Source organism: Ochotona princeps, chromosome 3, assembly GCF_030435755.1.
Source record: "Ochotona princeps isolate mOchPri1 chromosome 3, mOchPri1.hap1, whole genome shotgun sequence".
Classification (NCBI taxonomy): Eukaryota; Metazoa; Chordata; class Mammalia; order Lagomorpha; family Ochotonidae; genus Ochotona; species Ochotona princeps.
Window position 1 is genome coordinate 78,856,515 of NC_080834.1, and position 23,686 is coordinate 78,880,200.

General features: G+C 39.2%; 1 protein-coding gene across 6 annotated transcripts in view; it reads right to left on the bottom strand.

The window, feature by feature from the left end:
• Window positions 1-23,686, bottom strand: part of CFAP44 (cilia and flagella associated protein 44) — a 112,420-nt gene that overhangs the window by 34,613 nt on the left and 54,121 nt on the right. For 5 of the 6 annotated variants that reach the window (XM_058661898.1, XM_058661894.1, XM_058661895.1 and 2 more), the window contains exons 18-24: window positions 21,982-22,127; window positions 19,789-20,059; window positions 18,000-18,055; window positions 17,706-17,868; window positions 16,296-16,426; window positions 7,112-7,308; window positions 482-656 (exon numbers count right to left, since the gene is read on the bottom strand). In XM_058661898.1, the coding sequence (XP_058517881.1) occupies window positions 482-656; window positions 7,112-7,308; window positions 16,296-16,426; window positions 17,706-17,868; window positions 18,000-18,055; window positions 19,789-20,059; window positions 21,982-22,127 (1,139 nt within the window). Of the gene's footprint in view, window positions 1-481; window positions 657-7,111; window positions 7,309-16,295; window positions 16,427-16,817; window positions 16,950-17,705; window positions 17,869-17,999; window positions 18,056-19,788; window positions 20,060-21,981; window positions 22,128-23,686 lie in introns of those variants that run through there. The other variant, XM_058661900.1, reaches the window with a different exon arrangement.

Genomic DNA, 23,686 nt, shown 5'->3' on the forward strand with positions numbered 1-23,686 from the left:
TTCACTGAGTATGCAAGTAAAACGGAATGCTGGGACTCAGAATTCTATGAATCAAGGAAGTTCCAACAGGAAGTATTACTATCTTTAAAGATCCTTTTGGGGGCCGACATGGTAGTGCAGCAACCTAGCCCTTAACCTGTGGCACCAGCATCCCATGTGGATACTAGTTCTGGTCTTGGCTGCTCTAATTCCAATCCAGCTCCCTACTGCGAAAGCAGCAGAGGATGACTCAAGTCCCCAAGCCCCTAAACTCATGTCTCTGGCCGTTGCAGTCATTTGGAGAGTGACCCAGTGGATGGGAGGCCTTCCTGTACCTCCTCTCTGTAAAATCTGCCTTTCAAGTAAAAATAAATAAATCCTTAAAAAAAACCCTGCTTTTGCTTTGATTTCTTTCACTTTCATTTCATAGAAATATTATAAAGATAAAGTTGGGGGTTCACACTCTAAAATGATATGGATTTTTAGTTAAGAAAAAACTTACAGTTCCTCCCATTCTTTTTTGCGCTGCTGTATCTTTTGTTGGGCCTTTTCAGCCTTTAGTATCAGTTTCCTTGTTTTTTCTATTTGATTTTCTATCATAATTTCACTTAGTGTTCTAGGCCGAACTTTCTTCTCTTTTTCAATTATTGCTTCTTCAATTATGCTAATGCTTTCACCTGTCCAGAGAATCAATCATTTTTAAAGTATTTTTGAGGCATAAACCCAAAACTCTCAAGTATTGCTTAATTTAAGCTGCCACATTAAAAATCCAGAGAATACATAAAATTTTAAAATCAAAGTATTTATTGAGTAACCACTATGTGTTTCAATCCCATAAATACAGATGCACATTAACTTATGGCAGAGTAAATTTATGACTATCTATTTGTAACAAAAATGCATTTAACAATTTATAGTACATCACAGCTTAGCCTAGTCTACCTTACATATGTTCCAAATGCTTACAATAGGCTACAGTTGGACAAAATCATCTTACATAAAGTCTATTTTGTAATAAATTATTGAATATCTCATGCAATTTATTGAATATTATACTGAAAGTAAAATACAGACTGCTTTTCTGGTTATACCTTTGTAACATTATAAAGCTAAAACATCACAGGTGAATCAACGTTAGAAACTACCTGTACAATGAAATGCCAAAATAAAGAAATCAAAGACATAATTCTTGACCTTATGAACATTATTAAAAAGTTGCCAAGATAGAAGATATATATTAAACAACTAGAGAATGAGTTACACAATGATGGGCAACTTAGAGTTATTGGGAAGCTGAAAAGCAATATAAGGTATGATAATGGGGAGAGAGGAAGAAGCAAGTAAATCCTATATGACACATTATCAAATATGGCATATGCCAATTTAAGTAGTCTGGCTAATTAAAAAAATCAGAAACAACTAAATCTACGATTTGAAAGTTCTTTGTCAATTAACAAGCATTCACTGGAAAAACTGCTCTATTCATGTTCAAGTTATATAGCAACAAACTTAAAATAAACAAGAACCTCCCCCACCCCTGAAAAAAAAAACCAAATAATAGGAGAGAGCTATTACAACTATAAGTCACCATTTCATATTTCAAATACGCAAAATGGAAGAGTTAAAGGTGGCGAGGTAGTCATGGAATGGACCAACAAACATGTAATTTGAAATAGAGGCCCGGGCGTGGAAGCACCAGAAATAATTAGGTGGCAGAAAGTTGAACAAGGGCTAAACACCACAGGTTGAAGATTGTAAGAAGGTACTACTGGAAACAAAATAAAAATACAAAGTGGAAGAGTTAAAATACCAAGATCAAGGTTTCAGAATTTATTCAAAGATTAGATAGGAGACATTTACAATTTCTCAATGAAGAGGATGAATCAGCATTAATGTTAGTGCTGGATAACAGCCTACAACTGACCATATTAGAATATCCTTTATTTATTCTGGATTGGGCTCATTAAGCCTTTCAGAACTCTTTTCTGCTAACTTGTCTTTCAGACTTCCAGCTTTGCTTTCTTTCATTTTCATTTTTAATAATAATAAGCAGAAATATTTTAAAGAAAAATTTCATTAAATGTGCATGTGAAAAAAATCAAGTGACCTATAGAGGAACCCCAATCAAACTCACAGGAGACCTCTCAGAGGAAATGCTACAGATCGGAAGAGACTGTAGTGACATATTCCAGATTTTAAGAGAAAAAATTTTAACCCAGAAGAACTTATCCAGTAAAGCTCTCCTTTGACTTTGAAAATGAAATAAAAATCTCCTAAAGAAAAACTCCAAGAACTCACCTCTTCTAAACTTGCCCTACAAATGATACTCAAAGATGTTCTTATGAAAGAGAAAAGGAATAGCAACTACCAAAACCAAAGGTAAATCTTGAAAACATTCCAGTAAAAGGCCAACAGAAGACTAAATTTAAAAAAATCCAATGCTAAAATGACAGGACCAAACTGCTAACTATCCACATTAACATTGAATGTAAATGACTTAAACTCATCAATCAAGTGCCATAGATTAGAGGACTGGATCAAAAAACAAAACCCATCTATCTGTTTCTTACAGGAGACACATCTCATCAACAAAGATCAGAGGAAAATGAGAGTGAAATGATGGAAAAAGATATTCCAAGTAAATGATAAGGAAACACATATGGGTGTAGGCATTCTCATATCACATGATACACACTTTGACATGAAAAACATTAAAAGAGATGAAGAAACACATCACATAATGATCAAAGAATCCATTCGGCAAGAAGAGATCACCATAATAAATGCATATGTGCCAAATGCCAAAGCATCTAGCTATGTGAAACAAATATTAATGGATTTAAAGCGAGAAATAGACTCCAATACAATCATAGTGGGGGGACTTTAATACCCCTTTAACGTCAATGGACAGATTGACGAGCAGAAACCCAGCAAAGAAACAAAAGAACTCACCTAAACTCTAGAGCAAATGGACTTAGTTGATATCTACTGAATGTTTCATCCTACAGAAAAAAACACTTTTTTTTCATCAGTACATGGAACATTCTCCAGAACTGATGTTTATATGTCACAAAGCAAGCCTCGGCTAATTAAAAAAAATCGAAATTATACCATGCATCTTCTCAGACCATCATGGAGTGAGACTAGAGATGAAGAAGTCAAAACACAAGGAAGACTTGCAGACACATGGAGTCAGAAAAACATGTTACTAAATGAGCAATGGGTTAGAGAGAAAATAAAACGAGAAATGAAAAGATTGTTTGAAACAAATGAAGGCATCAACATAACATATCAAAACTTATGAGACACAATCAAGTCAGTGTTAAGAATAAAGTTCATTTCAATCAATGCTTATGTTAAGAAACTAGAAAAGCATCAAGTAAATGAACTAACCTTACAGTTGAAGGAATTAGAAAAACAACTGCAAAGCAATCCAAAGATTAGTAGGAAAAAAGAAATAACCAAAATAAGGGGGGAAATAAACCAAATAGAGACCAAAATAACTATACATAAGATTAATGAATCAAAAAGCTGGTTCTTTGAGAAAATCAATAAAATAGACTCCCTACTAGCCCAACTAATCAAAAAAAAAGGAGGGAGAAAATATGCATCAATAGCATCAGAGACAAGAAAGGAAATATAACCACAGATACCTCAGACATATAGAGAGTTATTAGGAAATATTACAAGCAACTATACGCAAACAAAACAAGACTTAGAAGAGATGGATAGATTTTTGGACACATACAATTTACCAAAATTGAATCAAGAAGCAATCAATAATCTAAATAGATCTATAACACAGACTGAGATAGAATCGGTAATTAAAGCCCTCCCAACCGAGAAAAGTCCTGGATGAGATGACACTACTGCTGAATTCTACCAAACATTTCAAGAGGAACTTACCCCAATTCTCCACAAGCTTTTCCAAACAATACAAAGGGAGGCAATCCTTCCAAACTCTTTCTATGATGCTAATATCACCTTAATATCACAGCCAGATAGAGAAGCAACAGAAAAAAAGGGAACTACAAACCAATATCCTTGATGAACATAGATGCAAAGATCCTCAACAAAGTACTAGCCAACAGGATCCAAAGCACATCAGGTAGAACATACACCCAGACCAGGTGGGATTCATCCCAGGCATGCAGGGATGGTTCAACATTCACAAATTAATAAATGTTATACACCACATCAACAAACTGAAAAATAAAAACCATATGATCATTTCAATAGATGCAGAGAAGGCATTTGATAAAATCCAACTGAGCAAGATAGGCATAGAAGGAACATTCTACAACACAATCAAAGCAATTTATGAAAAACAAAATGCCAGCATCATACTAAATGGGGAAAGATTGGAAGCTTTTCCACTAAAATCTGGAACAAGACAAGGATGCCCACTGTCACCACTACTCTTCAATATAGTATTAGAAGTATTTGCCAGAGCTATTAGGCAAGAAAAAGGAATTAAAGGAATTCAAATTAGAAACAAGGAACTGAAATCATCCCTATTTGCAGACGACAAGATTCTCTACGCAGAAGAACCAAAAGACTCATTCAAAAGACTATTGGAACTCATAAGAGTCTTTAGCTGGGTGGTAGGATACAAAAGTAATGAACACAAATTGATGGCATTAGTGTACACAAATAATTCCATGGATGAGAAATAAATTGTAAGTACAGTCCCCTTTAAAGTAGAGGAGAGGAATCTTAAATACCTAGGAATTAAACTAAACATATGGAAGACCTGTATGATTAAAACTATAAAAATCTTTAAAAAAAATTGAGGAAGATATTGAAAAACGGAGAAACCATGTTCCTGGATTGGTAGGAACATCATCATCAACATGTCCATTTTACCAAAAGTAATATACAGATTCAATGCAATCCCAATCAAAATCCCAACAACATTCTTCTCAGAAATAGAAGATACAAAAATTCATCTGGAAACATACGAGACCATAAGTAGTCAAAGCTATCCCGAATGATAATCAAGCTGGAGGAATCACAATTCCAGACCTCAAGACATACTACAGAGCAGTAGTTATCAAAAACAGTCTGAAATTGCTACAGAAACAGAGAATATGATTAATAGAACAGAATAGAAACACCAGAAGGGTGTATAGTCAACTAATCTTTAACAAGAAAACTGAAAACAATCCAGGAGAAAAGCCTGCTCTATTCAACAAATGCTGTTTGGACAATTGGATAGCAACTTGCTGAAACAAGAAACAAGACACCCAAATTTCATCTTATAAAAAATTAGCTCTAAATGGGTCAAGAACCTAAATCTACACCCAGAAACCATCAAACTATTAAAGGAAAACATAGGAAACACACTCCAAGATATAGCAATAGGGAAAGGCTTCTTAGAAAAGAGGCCAAAAGCACAGGCGGTCAAAGACAAACGGAACTATATCAAACTAAAAAGCTTCTGTACAGCAAAGGAAACAATTAACAAAGTGAAGAAGCAACCAACAGAATGGGAGAAAATCTTTACACACTACACAAATGATAGGAGACTAATATCCAGGATTTACAGAGAGCTTCAGAAACCCAGGGACAGAAAACAAACAAACAAACTGTGAAGAAATGGACAAAGGAAGTGAACATACATTTTTCAAAAGAACAGATTGAAATGGCTAACAGATATATGAAAAGATGCTCAGGTTCCCTAACCGTCAGGGAGATACAAACGAAAACCACATTGAGGTATCACCTAACTCCAGTGAAGCTGGCCTACATTCAGAACTCTACTAACAACATCTGCTGGCATGGACGTGGGGAGAAAGGTAGCCTCCTTCACTGCTGATGCAGTGCAGGCTAGTACAGCCACTATGGAAATCAGTAGGGAGAGTACTTCGAGAATTGCAAATACACCTGTCATATGATCTAGCTATCCCACTGCTAGGAATATACCCAAAGGAAATGAAAACTGCATATGAGATGGGATCTGTAATCCTACATTTACAGCAACACAATCTACAATAGCAAAGACATGGAAACAATCCAGATGTGCATTCAAAGAGCAGTGGTTAAAGAAACTGAGGTACATCTACTTCATGGAATATTACTCAGCCATTAAAAATAATGAAATTATATCATTTGCAACTAGATAGTCCCAATTAGAGATCATTATGCTCAGTGAAATAAGTCAGTCCCAAAAGGGCAAATACCATATGTTCTCTCTAATATAAGGAAACTATCATGCAAATTTTAGGCTCAATATCCCTTTCCATACTGTTTTTGCTGCATCCCATGTGTTTTGATGTTTTTTATTTCATTTTCATTTCTTCCAAATGGTTTCTTTTCTCTTGTTGAATTCATTGCGGGCTCATAAATTGCACAGTGGCACCATTTTACCCAAGAGGCTTTTGTGTTTTCTTTTCATCACCCATGTGTTGGTTATTCAGTGGTGTGCTTTTTCAACTCCATGGTGCTGTAATTTTGTTGTTGTTGTTTTAACTTCATACCTGTTGTTGACTTTGTGTCATGGCTTCTCATTTCAGGGAATATATAGTGATTGCATAGCAGAGACTATCATACCAGATGTGAAGATACAATGCAATATGCATCTCTACTTTCAAATCAAAGATGGACTCCCAGTGAAACTGTTGGACATATAGACAATGGGATACTGGACTGTCTGACATGATCTGGACCAGCCATTTTGGGGCACACTTCAACAACAGACTGATGGAATCATGACTGCTTATGAAGGACTGTACTATTAATAATATGGGGAAAATCAGTCGGGAGTGGGAATTTGGGCAGGAGGTAATCCCAGACCCTATGGAATTGTACCATAAAATTCAAAATAAAAAACTCAACCAGCATAAAACAAAACAAAGGTTGTATATGGAAAAAGCAGCACGCAGTGCTCTCGCTCATTCTCAATCACACGATCAGGATGGCATCAATGGTAACAGCAGGCAGAAGCATTTGTCATTCTCAGCCATACCACACAGCTGCATCTCTTTGGAGTATTTTCTCCAAAGTATATCAAGGATGGAAGTAAAGAGAAGAAATTGAGCTCAAGTCAGCAAAGAAAGTTCAAAGATTCATATCACCAAAAGACAATTTAGCTTTCACGTCTTAAAACAAGAGCTGAAAAGATTTCATCTACCTGTTTCTCTCCTGCTGTCCTTTTTTCCAAGTCCTTCCTTCTCAAACCTCTCAAATTTGCTTGGTCTTCTCTCTGACTGACTTGGTCGCTTGGATTTGGAGTACTTGGAAGGCTTCACCAGCCTATAGGAGGATATCTTGTGGTCACTTTTGATGGCATGAACAACAACAATATCACCTTCCAGTGTATCACGGAATCTGAAACAATAAAACAAGTGTTTGTAATAATCACCATCTTAATCACTCTGCATAATTAAAAAATAAAGTAGGTCTATACTATATACTGCTGTCATACCTAATATCTTTCTGTTCTGTGAGGTTCAAAATTTAACTTGCATATACCAGCAACATGTAACAGAAGTTGGATCTATTTTGATGAAAGGTCAAGTAGAAATTATTTCTAACAGAAAAATTGATACTGCTATTGTAATAATTTGTGAAAAACAAAGTTTGCAGGCTGAATATGGTTTAATGTCAAATAGAATAGTTCATAATACATTCTGAGGAAATATAATTCATCTTATGAGCTATTAGATATAGCAAATCTATTTGGGTATGTATTATAATATACAGATATACAATATAGTAACTTTATAAACAGGCACAGAAATATGTATATGTGAGTGAGGGTTTCCTAAATTGAAAAGTGGGAAACAATTCGTGACATTTATTTTTCAGAGATTAAAGACTGTGCACCTTATTGAGGCACTTAAAACATATTTTTTTCTTAAATTACCTGGGGTGTGTGTATAAGAGTGCGTTTAACACATTTTTTGGTAAGAGGTAAACCATGGGGAACAGACCTTGAGCAGTTATCTGAAATGCATGACCTCCCTACTCCTACTCTGCCTCTTAGCTCTTTATTCTTAAGGGCATTTCATGGAACCCCCAAATATATGTATGATTCCAATTTCTATAAGCTTTTTAAAGTGCTCTCATATAAATACACATTCATAAATATACTACAATATTTATTTAAGCCAAAGATGGGCTGCTATGTTGAGAATCCTTTCTGACAGGAACGTCTCATCCACTTTCATCTCATAATTCATGCATTTAAGTATTATCCAGAAATTCAAACATTCATGGATTTAGTCCCAGGGAACAAGTGCACAGGATTGAATTCCAGAGTGAAGTTAGCCACACAGAAAGATGAAATTCAGATAAGTTGCAAAAGGTTCCCTCCTAGTATTCAGATAAGTACTGATGAAAGAAATATTTAAGATTATGTAAAAGTACCCAGAACCCATAATGTAAAATTCACAATGTCAGGCATCCAATGCAAGCTTATTAGGCCGGTAAAAAAAGCAGCAAAATATGACCCCAAATTAAGAGAAACTTGTCAGTCAATAATAACTGACCCAGAAATGACACAAATGATGTAAATTACCAGATACGAATATTAGAATAATTGTACTTTTATGTTCAGGAAGGTATAGGAAAGAATGAACATTTTCAAGTAAGCAAAATCAAGGCAGGTGTAATGGCTTAGCCAGCTCATTGTCCTCCTGCAGTGCCAGCATCCTATATCGGCACCAGTTTGATTCCCGGCTGCTCTACTTCTGATCCAGTTTCCTGCCTACAACCTGGGAAAGCAGTGGAGGACAGTCCAAGCCCTGGGCCCTTGCACCCATGTGGGAGACCTGGAAGAGGTTCCTGGCTCCCGGCTTTAGATCAGTTGAGTTCTGGCCATTGCGACCGTTAAATGAATCAGCAAATGGAAAATATTTCTCTCTCTCTGTCTCCTTACCTTCCTATAAATTGGCCTCTCAAGTAAAAATGAATAATTTCTTTTAAAATAGGAAAAATTCTCAGCTATCATACCTGGAAGTCAACTTTTAAAATGATAAACAAAAAAACTTCACAGGCATATTATTCAGATTTGTGTTTATAATCACTAGAAGAAACATTAAGGTTGATTCTGCTCACAATATTATAACTATGGCTATAAAGCCTTAATATTTATTTCTACTTCTATATATCCAATGTAATTTCAATCAGAATCCTAGCAAGATATATATATATATAATTTAGATCTATCAGCAACTGAGTCACTCCTCAAATACTCACAGAAGTGGGGGCTGGGCCAGGCCAAAGCCAGGATCCTGGAACTCAACCTGAGGCTCCCGTGTGGGTGGCAAGGACCCAAGTCCTCAAACCACCACCCACTGCTTTGCAGGGTACACATGAGCAGGAAGCTAGAATTGATAATGGAGCCATGGCTTTGAACCCAGATACTCTGAGAGTGACAGCTGGGTCCCAGAATGCAATCTCAATTGCTGTACCAGTCTTATTAGAAGACTTAGTGTGAGAACTGATGAAGAACTGAAGGGCAAAACCAGAAAATTTACGATTTTACATGTCAATACAGGATAATGCAGTGTAAGGATAGACTGGTCAATGAAACATGAGGGGACTTCAAAGAGCCCATGGAAAATGTATAACAGTCAAATTTTTTTTGGCACCAAAATCCCAAATGAAGTTCTCTCTTAAATTCATGTTTCCTAGTACTTTTTGAAATCCCCTCATAGAACAAAGATTTCAGAAACAGACCCAGAAAAACATAGTTAACTGATTTCATCACTACAATTTAATGAGAAAACTATAATCTTTCCAACAAAAATGATACTAGGACTACTGGATATTGATAGAAAAACAAAGGAGGCTTGATTCTTACCTAACATCATATACGACTACTATTCAAAATGGATAATGGGAAAACAATAGAACTTTGAGAAGAAAAAGTATAGTATTTCTTGAATTAGGAGTAGGCAACAATTCCTTAAATACAACACAAAGGCATTACCCTTTTTTAAAATTTTATTTTTGATGATTTTTACATACTTGATTAGGTTGCAAAGGATCAAAGGCAAGAGGAAGGTGGGTGAGACTATTGTTTTCTCATTCTCTTTTTTCTTTTCTGTATCTGGGGGAAGGGGCAGGGGCGGGAGATAAAGGGAGAATCTAGTCAGTCTTCCAACCATCCCAGGGTCCTGGATGTGCAGCATGCTCTGAGGGTCCTGCTCAACAGGTTTTCATAGTTCAACAGTTCTGAATTCCTGCCAATCTTACCACTCTAAGCATGATGAAATCTTTCCAGAATCCACTGGCTGACATAGTCCACCTTAGAGTCTCCATTTGCCCAGATATTCACTGCCAACACTTGGCTGGGGTATTTGAACAACCTGTTCTGTCCTTAATCCTCTGTTATGGTACCAGGTGTCCTCTGCAGGTTCTAATGTACTACCATATCCTCTATGTGCAACTAGATAAGTTGTCCACTGTTCCATCTAAGCCACTGAGGAGACCCAGCTCTGACACTTGCACTTCACGGTCAGACCATGGATCTGCAATTCTCTCCATGGTTGGAGTTCTGAGTCCAGTGGTTAAGTTGGGGAGATCTCCAAAGAAGCCTCATCCAAGGTGATCCCAGACCTGATTCTTGTGTGTGCTTGCCAATGCATGGTCCGTCACAGTTTGTCACCCAACTATACTATGCACATGCTAGTAGTTGCAATTGCTGGGTCAGTTCTGCCTCCAGCCCTGTCTTCTACGCAAACCAATGGGTGCTGCAGCCCAGTCTGGTCCTTCCCACCAAACACTCATCCTTCACATACACCAGTAAGAGCTGCAGCCTCATTGGAATGACCCCCATTAACTCCCACCAGGCCCTCCCCCTGCCCTGGTTCCATGCTTGCTAGCATGAACAGAAGAATGGTCCAGTCTGTCCCACATCCCATTCAGCTCACATATATGTCAATGGGAACTGAAGCCTAGTTCAACCCAACTAGCCTCCCCATCTAGTCCACACACATGCCAGAGGGTGCTACTCTCTATAAAGCCATGCCTGTCCCTAGTCCTGGTTCTCATGCTCACCACTGAAAGTGGCAACACAAGAGGGATGTGCCCACTGTTTCCCTACTGGGCCCACTCCCAAATATTGCACTCTCCAGGTGGTTCTACAGTTCAGCTTGACAGAATTTGTCCCCCACCCCATACCAGCATCTACCAGATGATGCTGCAGCAAAGCCCAACCAACCTACACCCACTCTGGCTTATGCATGTACCAGCAGGTACAGTCAACCCAGCCTGGCTTTCCCCCGACTGTTCACATGTAGGCCAACAGGTGTTGTAGTCCTGCCCAGCCTGGTCTGTCCCCAATCTCAGCTCTCATGCTCACCAGTGGGAGTAGTGGTCCAGCAGGGGAACCCCATGCAGCTCCCCTACTGTGTTCATTCCCTACCCTCCCAGGATTCACATATGCTTTTTGAGCGCTGTGGCCCAGTATGGCATGGCCCCCCTCACCTCAGCATTTGCCAGTGGGTGCTATACTCTGTTCCAGCTCATACCACCCTCACTTCTCCACCGCCTAGTTCCAGCTCACACTGGTGGGGGCTACAGCCTAGCCCAGCCCAACCCAGTCAGCCCCAAGTCCCAGCCCTAATGTAAATTGGTTGGTATTGCGGTCTGACCCGGCATGACCCACATACCATTCTGGTTCTCAGTTTTACCAGTGGGTGATATGAATTGGCTAGACATGGTTTGCTCCAGACCTGAGCCAAATGTACCAGTGGGTACTGTTACCTGGCCTTGTCTGGGCTGCTCCCTATCGTGGTTCTTGTGTTTACCTATAGGGTCTGTCTCCCAACAGAGGTGTAGCCAAGCTGCTCCATCAGAACCTCTCCCAATGCCACGCATAATGGTGGGTCCATGGGCTAGCCCTACCTAGTCCACCTTCTGTCCTAGCAGGAACAGTGGCCTTTCTTGACTGGCCCTCACTCATTCCTGTTCTTACTGTTGGGTGCTACAGCCCAGCCAAGTCTGGTCCACACCCAGACACAGTTCATGCATGGCAAAGCAAGGACAGAGACCTAGCCCAGCCTATCCTACACCTAGCCTGGTTCTCACAAGCACCAATGGGTGCTGGAGTCTAGCCCAATCTGGTGCACCCAAACCCTAGTCCACACCTATGCCAAGAGACACTATAGATATGTCCAGACCAGATCACAGTCCCACTCCGGCCTTTGTGCTCACCAGTGGGAACCACGACCCAGCCAGGGCGTCCCCTTAACTCCCTAACCAGGCCTGCTCCCAGCCACAGGTCTCACACATGCCAGTAGTTGGTCTGATCCAGCTTGGCATAGTCACTACCCTGTCTTGGCCTTTGCCTTTCAGTGCTGCAGCCTGGCCTGACTCAGCTGCCCCCAATTCCAACTCTTGCTGGCAGGTGCTGTAACCTGGCCCTGTTCAGTCTGCTCCCATCCCTGGCTCATGCAAACCAGCAGGTATGATAGCCTAGCCCAGAATGACCTGCACTGCAGCCTGGTTTCTACACTTGCCAGTGGACTAAAGTCTGCTTGGCCCTGCCTGGTCAACCCTCTTCCAAAAAAACCCTCACACTTGCCAATGGATAGAGCTATCTTGCCCAGCCTGCCCAACACCCACGCCTGGACCATGTGCTCACCAGCTGGAGCTTTGACCAACTGGGGGAGTTGCTCAGGTTCCCCTACTTGGCTCACTCCCCAACCGAGATCTCACACATGCCAGCGGATGTCAGGTCTCTACCCCACATGGCCTCTCCCCTACTTTCTGGCCTTTGTATGAGCTGGTGGATGTTGTGGTCTGGCCCGCCCCACACTCTTTCAGGGTGCACATGTGGGTGCTACAGCCTGTACCTGCCCAGCCTGTTCCCAGCCACAGTACCTGTGAGTGTTGGCAGATTCTACAGTCACACCCTGCTCAGCCCATCACCACCGCAGTCATTAAGTGTTAGGTCCATATATCCCTTACAGAATATACCCCCGAACCTGGTTCTCTTGAGTGCTGGTTAGTGTCATGGCCCAGCCTAATGTGACCCGTCCCCTGTTCCAACACTTATTGTCAGGTACTGGGATCGAGCCCTGCCAGACAGGCCCCCAGCTCTACTTTCCATGTGAGCTAGTATGTGGTGGTCAGCAATGTTCTGTACTAATAAGCCCAGCTCACAACTCCCATGTGGGCTGATGCATCAGTCTGACCCATAAAGGATTTCTGGTCTCTCCCCTCCAAACCACCAGGTCTCAATCCTCTTGCTTACCTGCAAGTACAGTGGTCTTGTTATTGAAAGTCCCTCTGGAGTCATTCCTCACCTACACGTATGGTGGCCTTATGCAAGGATGTCCCTCAGCAGTAATTCCCCATCTGGGCATGAATCCACAAGTTATCGCTCACCCTCACCTGTGTGCTCCCCCAGTCTCCCTGCAAAATCACAACCTCAAGATCACAGAGCACACTGTTGAGTGGCTCAAGGGTTTCACCCAGTGCCACTGGTGCACAGGCCACCTGAACACTGCCTGACTGCAGAGGTATTAACTTTAAAAGAAAAAGACTAGGGCAGGCATTGTGGCAGTAGGTTAAGCTGTCAATTGGGTTTACCATCAGAATGTTGATTTGTGTCCTGGCCACTCTGCTCCAATCCAGGTTCTCCCAAGAGGGAGGCAGCAAGTGGTGGCTCACATAGTTGGGTCCCTACTATCCATGTAGGAGAGCCAGATAGAATTTCTGGCTGCTGGTTTCAGCTAAGTCCAGCTATGGCTGTTATGAACATTTAGTAAGTGAATCAGTGGATAGAAAACTTATTCTCTTCTCTCTCTCCCCCTCTCTCTACTGTTTTCCCAGGCGACAAGTAGGGAATGGATGGGAAGTGGAGCAGCCAAGACAAAAACTGGAACCCATATGGGATTCCGGCAGATGCAAGTTGAAGATGTGACCACTAGGCTATCGTGCCGGACCTAAGGAACTTACTTTTTTGGTTTTTTAATTTGATTTTTCATGATGTTTACATAGTTGATCAGGGTGGGAAGAGTCAAGGATCAGGGGATAATGGGTGAGACAATTGTTAACACATTTTCTTTTTCCTGTATATGGAGGAGGGAGGTTTCTTTCTTTCTTTTTTTTTTTTTTAAGAACTGGTGCCCCAACCACCTCAGCTATATGTTGCAATGAAAATACTGGGCAAACGGAGACTCTATGATGGACTATGTCAATCAGTGGATTCTCTAACGACCTCATCGTACTTGGAGTGGTGAGAGTGGCAGCAATTCAGAACTGTTGAATTATTAAAACCACTTGGGCAAGACCCTCGGAGCATGCCCCACATCTGGGACCTGGAGTGGGTGGGAGACTGGGTGGGGCTTCTCCCTTAAAATCCCTTTTACATCAGATATATTAAAAAAATAATATGGAACTAATTGTTTTGCCCATTGTCCTGTAGTGCTTGAACTTTTTTACCCTAATTACGTCAAGAATGTAAAAATTTTTTTTAATTAAAAAAAACTATCTTGAAATACACACACACACACACACACACACACACACACAAAACCCACAAAACAACAACAACAAAACTGGTGCCCAAATGGAATCCTGGCACTTACAAGGTGAGAATTAGCCAATTCAGCCATTGCATCAGGCTCTTCCTTTTACTTCTAAGCCCCCTCATATATAAAACCAATGCCACATTATTCAGAATACATAAATAACTCCTACAACCTAATTTCTTAAATCAACAAAATATTTGACAAAAATCTAACAACTGTACTTTGAATAAACAAAGGACCAGCACTATATGAAGGACGGCTGAAAATCATTATTCATCAATGAAGTACTCATTCAAATCATGAGACACTACTACAGAATGGCCGAGCTTTAAAGAGATGACATTCCAAGTAACGCCTAGCACAACTGTTACAGTTGTGTGTCCTCCACACAACCCCCACATAAAAATGTGATCTCATCTGAAAATGCAATCACAACAGATAATCAAATTAAAATGAGACCATTAGGATGCACCTTAATCCTACATGACTGATTTCATTGTAAGAAAAGCTAATTTAGACAAAGAAATGGACATGTACAGAAGGAAGATTAAATGAAAAGACACACAACAGAATGTTATATGAACACAGAGGACACAAAATGATGCATCTGTAAGTCCAACCACCCCAAAGTCTCTTGCAAACCACCAGATGCTCAAAGAGAGACATGAAAAAGATTCTTCCTCCTAGTCCCCAAAAAGACCAACTGACTAGCACTTTGATTTTGGACTTCCCACTTCTAAAATTGTGAAGCCATTCCCGGACCTATCTTGGGTGGAACCTGTAGGATGCCACGTTGTTGCACTTCAGTGAGCCAGAAATGAGTTCTGATTACTACTTTTTAAAAGATTTATTTATTTGAAAACAGAGTTATAGGAAGGGAGACATACAGAGAGAGAGAACTAGCCTGTCAAACTTTACTACTGCAGCTCTCAGAAATGAATCTAATGGAGGTCAGTATATTTTACACACTGATGCCCAGACTGTAAAGTAACCCAATCATTTCAGAAATCTGGCAATATTCTGATAAACTTAAACACATATCACCTAAGGTCTGGCAGTATTCCAACTAGGCATTTCACTAACATAAACTTGCATCCATCAGAAAATGTTTTGTATAAGCATTTATTTACAATAGCTAAGAAATAGAAACAACTCAGTTATCTATCAAATACCCAATAGTTAAATTGTGGTATAAACATTAACCTATTCCTGATCCATTAACTTTTTGAAAGCCCCTCATATTTCTGGAAGAACCATGATAGAACTTTCTAGAATACTACAAAGATTTTTGTATCTTAAACTGAATTGTGGATATATGTGTTTATAAAAGTATATCTGTAAAAAAAATTACCAAGCATTCAATTAAGATTTATGTACTCTACCATATATGCATTTATCTCAGTAAAAGGCAAAAAAGGTAATTTTTTTCCTGGGAAGCTCAATTAATATACATGAGAGGAATTAGGCTGCCATCTTTCATTATAAATCATTTTATTCCACTTGGTTTTTGATTTTTCAAATATATGCATGCTCATGTATTAATATTATGTAAAATAATCTAAAACAAAGTAAGTATGTATTATACTTTTTTTGGTATTATATAATTTTCAAAATTGTGAAAGACACTTCCCACACATAAACTAGAGATGAGTAAGCAGCAGTTTCAGGAAGTTATCACTAACAGTGACAGAGGGTTTCTTCAGATTTAAACTCCAGGGTATTTCAGAAGCCTTTTATCTGGCCCTTCTGTTGACATTACTGCTACAAATTACTTTAATCAAATTGGAGTTCTCAAACATCTCAAGTTGAAGGAAACATGGGTCCTACCTATTCTGTAGCTTCTTTAGGCCAAGTTCATGCTTCTCTTTTTCCCAGGCGAGTTCTTTCTCCACTTGTTGAATTTTGTGAGCTGTTCTTCTGCCAATATCAGCACGAATTTTTGAATCTAGATCAAAATCCTGCAGGTAAACAGATTTTTTAAAAATCAAAACAGATGCTTTAGCAATGCTCTGTGTCAACCCTGCTTCCTACACAAACATTGATTCTTAAATTTTGCCCTCAATTGCACACTATATATTTCCTATATATATATTATAAATTCTCCATTCCAGAAGTGAAACAATATATTTTTCAATCTTACTTCCATACCATATGGAGAGAAAACCAAAGTATATTTAGCAAATGAGAAAGCAAATGAAGGTAGCATCTAAACATATAAATGTTAACAATATTTGGAGAGTGTACCAAGTTTTAATACATAATACCATCATGCCAAGAAATTACTGTTACACAGCCAATTGGCCACAGGTTAGAAATTCATGGCAGCTCACCAATAGTGGAACATCCCCCCTGTGACTGCACTCAGGAAAGATGGCAGTCTTTGCTTTTTTTTTTTTTTTTAATATAACCACATTCTTGCTCAAAGTCCTTCACCAAGTGATTTACTCTTTATTGTTGGTGGAATACAGGCAAGTATGGCCACTACAGAAGTCAGTATGGGGAGTGCTAAGAAAACCAAAACTTGATTACCATATCACCCAGTTATCCCACTTCTGGGCATATATCCAAAGGAAATGAAAACAACATATAAGAACTACAATGGCAAAGTCACGGAAATAATACAGATGCCCACAGAAAGAGGACTGGATGAAGAAACTGTGGTACATCTACTCTATGGAATAATACTCAACCGTTGAGAAGAATGGAATTGTATCATTTGCAACAAAATGGTCCCAACTGGAGACCATTATGTTCAGTGAAATAAGCCAATCCTAAAAAATAAATAGCATATGTTTCACCTGATATAAGGCAACCTGCATGTAAAAATACAAGATCAATAGATGTATAGGCAAAGATGTATATACATATATTCATCTGGAGGGACTGTATAAAGAAGACTATCATACTAAGAAACAAAGATGCAGTGCAGTATGCATCTCTAATCCTGAATAAAAGACACAGTCCCAATGAACTTGTTAAATTTATCTTGACAGTTGGATGCTGGACTCTCTGACACTGTCTGTACCTACAATGTCATTTTACACCTAGATAGTAGAAGGATGGTCTCTGACTATTACTGAAGGACTACACTATTGTAGTAATATAAAAGAAAACAGTAGGTGGAAGGGTAAATGGGGAGGCTGTAAGGGGAAATCCCTGATCCTATGGAACTCTATCATGAAAAATTTAAAAACAGAATTAGTTGCTTATGCTAAAATTAAAATTTACTGAACTTACTGTTCGTTTAAACTGCATATGCGTTGGTAATTCTGTATTCAGTGCTAATAGTTTCAAAAACTCTTTCCTCAAAGCTTTGATTTGTTGTCTCTTCCCAGCTTTTATTTCTTCTACTTCTCTCATTAACTTATCATGCTCTCTTTTCCTCCTGGCATTCTCAATACTGAAAATAAATTTAAAAGGACGACAGGGATAAACTTTGAAATTCATTTATAATTGGTCAACTTCTGCTCAATTCTTGGTTTGCTTTGCAAAAACTGTGGTGTAGTTAGTATTTATCAAAAATTCCCATACCTGTACTCTTTGGGATCTTCAATATCTTCTGGAATCGGCTCTGATTCAATTCCATACTACAGAAAGTAAAGCAGAAGATAAGCCCTTTATGAATTGCATAATTTTTCCTTTAAAATATCTAGGAAGAACTTGAACTTTTTTTTCCCTGCCAATTTCTAAGAATTGTAGATCTGAAAAATAGTTTCATACAAAACAAACTAGAGAAAACTGGAGTTGACTAAACTGTCTCTGCTTCATTTAAAGGAGGAGATGAAAAATTCTAGAAATGTAGTTATGTTTCTAGGATATCGATAACATCATAATATTGCCTTAAAGGGTAAATTACTAGTATGTACGATTAACACAAAATGCAAACACAGAATTTCCATATTATTTATTTTAAATGCTTTTGATCATAACATTTTACTATATGCATAGTTCCCAAAAATATCTCATGGATACCCCACAAAGATTTCAAAATACATAAATGTATTTTTAATTTAAGTAAAAATTCTATATGACCTTATCAAAAAGAAGACAAAGTGGAAAATTCAGAGTGATATAACCCCCTTCTTGGGTGAGAAAGATGAAGTCAGAAACAGAAATCTTCCTTTACAAAGACAATCAGTTTAGAAGAAAATCCGAAGTAAATCACTTAAAAGTATGCTATCTCGGCACTGCTGTGTCCTCGCAGGTAAAGCTGCTGCTTACTAAGCCAGCATCCCATACGGGCATCTATTTGATTCCCGGTGGTTCTACCTCCAATCCAGTTCCCTGCTAATGAGTCTGGGAAAGTGATAGAGGTATGCCATGATGCAAAGAATAAAATAATGTATAAATAAATCTCTTTTTTAAAAAGGCATTTATTTGAGAGGATTTGGGGGTACAATCTTCCATCAGCTGCTTCACTTCCTAAAGGCCAGCAGTGGGCAGGAATGGGCTAGCCAAAGCCAGGGTCTCACACATGGATGCTGGGAAGCTAAGCACTTGGGTCAGCATCCGTTGCCTCCCATATGCTTCAACATCAGGCTGGGTGGGGAGCTTGGCAGAGCCTGGACTCTGATCAGAACTCCAATATCAAATGTAGATGTCCTGAGTGGAAGCTTATCACATTGTGCCTAACACCCAGCCCTATACTGAATCTTTGCTCATGACTCACATACTCACATTCTAAGAACAGCATTTTTACATCTTCTCTGAAAAGGTATGTTCTCCATCCAGCCTATCTACACTTATTTCTCCAATTAACGAGTGAATAAATGAAAAGCAAAATACACTGAAAAAGTGTATCTTGTCATAGAAAATTGGAGAAATTCATTGACAATAGTTTTTCTACTTACCACCTGAATTCTGTATTTAATGGAGAATTAAACTCTGATTCTAAATTAAAAATATTTCATTGAAAAATTACAAAATAAAAAAGTAAAGAGGGAGAGTGGGAGCTTGGAATAGATGGAGGGTAGGATGCGAAGTATTAATTGAAACTATATATGAAATATATGAAATCTGTTGCCTTTACATGAAATTAAAAACATGAAAAAGGAAATTTATTGACAAAGAAAAATTGATGTATGTTTTTTTCCTTGGGGAACAACATATCTTTAATAACAAGGGGAAATCAACACCTTTAATATGTGATAAACATTAGGAAATAAAAATATTAATGGAAGATTAGACTAAAAGATGAAAGCATCTAAATAGTTTTCAATTTTTAAAGAACACGAGAAAATCTGACATTACTATTCTAAGATGAAGTTTGCAGTTGTCATTTTGGCTGTTAGTTAATTGGTTTGGTTGGTTACTTACATACCCTGGGAGACGGCACTTTGGCTTTGAGGCCTTTTTTTAATACAAATTCAGAAAAAACATCAAAAACAAAGATATTGCTATCTGTTCCAGCAGTCACCAAGAAACGGTCATCAAAACTGGTAGAAATGCTTGTAATGCATCCATAATTATTGTCATGCATGTTGAAGTGCCAATAGTCCACCAAACTGGTCAACGAAGTGTCATTTTCACTTAAGACATAAACTCGAACTGCTCCATTTCTCATACCACAAAACATCATAGTTTTGTTAATGCTATAAAACAAAAAGCAAGTAAATTCTTCCTATAAATCTAAAGGTTGTGTTTAATATTCAGTTAACTGACAAGCTGTTAAATCTTTAATAACAAAAACGTTAAGGACTGAGTTGCATACCCAATATTTGTGCTGAAGTCCAAATCCCTAGCACCTAGCATGCAGCATGTCATTCTATTGTGAAATAGGCTCTTTCAAGGAGTCATTAACTTAAAAGGGAACCCTAAGGCACATAATCCAGTATTACTGGCATCCTTACAGGAATTGAAGATTAGGACACAGACAGAGGCACCAAGGACACCATGCACATAGGAAATACCAGACAAGGACACCACAAATTGCAAGCCAAAGAGAGATCTCAAGAAAAACCAGAGTTGCTGACAGTTTGCTATCAGAGCTGTAGCCTCCAGAACTGGAATGTAAATTTCCATTGTGTAAGTCAGCCAGGCTGTGGTATTTTGCACTGGAAGCCTGAGCAAACTACTACAAAAGGATTGAGGATAAGTCAGTTTGAAGTTTCTCCAGAATTACTTTCATCCTAATCCCTCATTACCTGAAAAAATACTTGATGGGATGGATTTAAACATAATTTCAGGATTACTTTTGATTTCATTAATTTATTTCACAGATTTGCCTAAATATTGTTTGAGTACCCCTTCATCTGAATGCATCTTTTTTTTATTATTCATTAATTACATTGTATTACATGACACAATTTCATAGGTACTGGGATTCTCCCCCCTTCACCCCAAACCCTTCCCCCATGGTGAATTCCTTCACCATGATGCATAACCACAGCTCAGGTTCCATTGGGATTCCCTAATTACAAGCTCACACCATACAGAGTCCAGCATCCCACTGTCAAGTTCAACGGCTTCTTAGGGAGGCCCTCTCAGGTTTGAAGGCAGAGCCAGCAGAGCATCACCTCTATCAATTAGAAGCTCCAACATATCATCAGCAACAGTCCAGGTACGATGAGACTGGTGCAGAGTCCACTGATTGACATAGTCTATCTTAGAGTTTCCCCTTGTCCAGTTTTCCGCTGGAAGCATATAGCTGAGGTGGTTGATTGATCTACTCCATCTTCCATCTTTTCTTGGTTAATGTTTTGATTCCTCCATTTTTTTCAGGGGAATCCCCAAAGAAACTTTGAGGCATTCCCAGTCCAGGCTCCTACATGTACTACTAGTACGCACAGTGCCCGCCACAGTCCATCACTCCGATCAGCTGGTGGTTGTAACCCGTGGGTTGGATCTATTCTGAGCCCCGACCTCCATTGGAACCAATGAGTATTGCAGCTCTCCCAGGCTCTGCCCATCACACTCGTCCCTCACCTAAACCAGTGGGAGGTGTGCTGGTTGGGTGCTGCATTCCCTACTGGCACAGGCCATTTCGCCTTGGCATTTTGTGTTTTGTACTGTTTTTTTATCGCAACCAAACCTGGCCAGGCCCCCACACAGTTCCAGCGCTTGGACTTGCCAGTGGATGACGTGAACTGACTCAGCCTGGTCTGCCCCCAACCCGAGCCAAATGTGTGCCAGTGGGTCACATTCCAAAGCCTCTTCTGGGTTGTTTACCTCCTTGCTTCCTGCGTTTATTTGTAGGGTCAGTGTCCTGTCAGAGGAACTGTTCATATTCCTCCATCCGACCCCTTCCTGGTGTCAGGCTTCACGCATACCAGCAGGTCCTTCGGCCAGCACCGCTCTTCAACCCATTCTGGTTCCTGCTGTTGAGAGTTTCAGCCCAGCCACGGCTCGTCCATACGCACATATATCCCATATATGGCTCAGTTGGGGTTGAAACCTAGCCGAGCCCGTCCCACACTGGATGCATCTTTTAAAGATTACAATATCTATGACAGACTAAAACACCAACACTGCTGGACCACATTTTTTTTAAAAAGCTTTTTGAAATCTTGTTTACCTGAAAGTGATGACTTGGATGGGATTATCTTCGGCATCATCAATAAAACGGAAATCAAAAGGTTCATCTTTCTGTTCTTTGAAATCACTGTCTTTATCATACGGGGGGAATTGACAGTGATATAGAAAACCCGAGTCATAGCCGCCCTGGAAAAATAGGTAAATAACATGGAATGCAGTATTTGGATATAACAAATTTGATAATATTTCATTATTCCAAATTTTATAAACATCAAATAGATGCCTTAAAATGTACATTTTATGATTTCTTTAATTTTTTATAGATTTTACTGTTTTCATAAAGTATCCCTACCATCCATTTATATGTAAATATATACAAAGTTATAGATATTGATACATATTCACTTGAAACTTTATTTTTACTTGGAAGTTACCCTGTCACATAGCCCTTAGATGCTGATATGTGCCCCAGTTCACTAACAAGCATACTGACCACACCCACTTGGGCCCAGTGTGGTGGTTCCATCTCATACAAAAATGAAAATATTCTACATTTCTGATATATCAGCTACACCTCACCTACATGGGTCTGCCACAGCAATCTTGGCCCACTGTGATCTGTGGGAAGTGACAAGTGCTGAACAATTACAGCCAGATACCCCACGTCAGCAAACCTCTTCCACCTAAGAAAAGTGCTCCCCAGCTGCTGGTACAATCCCGCAACCTCTGCAGCTTATACCGCTTAATACCTGGAGATATTATCATGCTACATGAACACAACCTTCAATTATAAACCTGAAACCAAACATAACAGCCTATGAAATCAATACCCTAAAGCACATGAGCAGGAGAGTCTTCTATATAAAAAAAAATCACACTATAAAATTGGTAGGAGCAACTCCTCTGTCAAATACACAAATGTTACAGGAAGCATGAAAACACAAGGCAATTTGGTGCTGCCAAAGGAACACAATAACTCTCTTGCAACAGATTCCAACGACAGGGAACAGACTATCTGACAAAGAGATAAGACACTGATTTTAAAGAAAACTTAGATTTATATGAGAACAGTAAATTCAATCAAATTATAAAAAAAAATCAGCAGAGACAAATCATTAAGAATCAAAAAGAAATCGTGGGGCCCGGCGGCATGGCCTAGCGGCTAAAGTCCTCACCTTGAAAGCCCTGGGATCCCATATGGGCACCGGTTCTAATCCCCGCAGCTCCACTTCCCATCCAGCTCCCTGCTTCTGGCCTGGGAAAGCAGCAGAGGATGGCCCAATGCTTTGGGACCCTGCACCCGTGTGGGAGACCTGGAAGAGGTTCCTGGTTCCCGGCTTCGGATTGGCTCAGCACCAGCCATTGTGGCCACTTGGGGAGTGAACCATCAAACAGAAGATCTTTCTCTCTGTCTCTCCTCCTCTCTGTACATCCGGCTTTCCAATTAAAAAAAAAAAAAAAAGAAATCATGGAGCTAAAGAACTTAATAATTGAAATTAAAAGCTACAATGAGCTCTAAGAGCAGACCGGATTAAGCAGAATTTCTGAGCAATAGTTATTAAACAGTATTTCTCAAACACAAGCAGTATTTCTTAAATATTACTCTTTTGCAAAAAATCAAAAGAATGAAGAAAGCCTATAAATATGGAGAGTGCTAAGACAACTGAAATTGATCTACCATATGACCTAGTTATCCCACTCCTGGGAATATGCCGAAAGGAAGTAAATCTGTATATGAGAAAGCA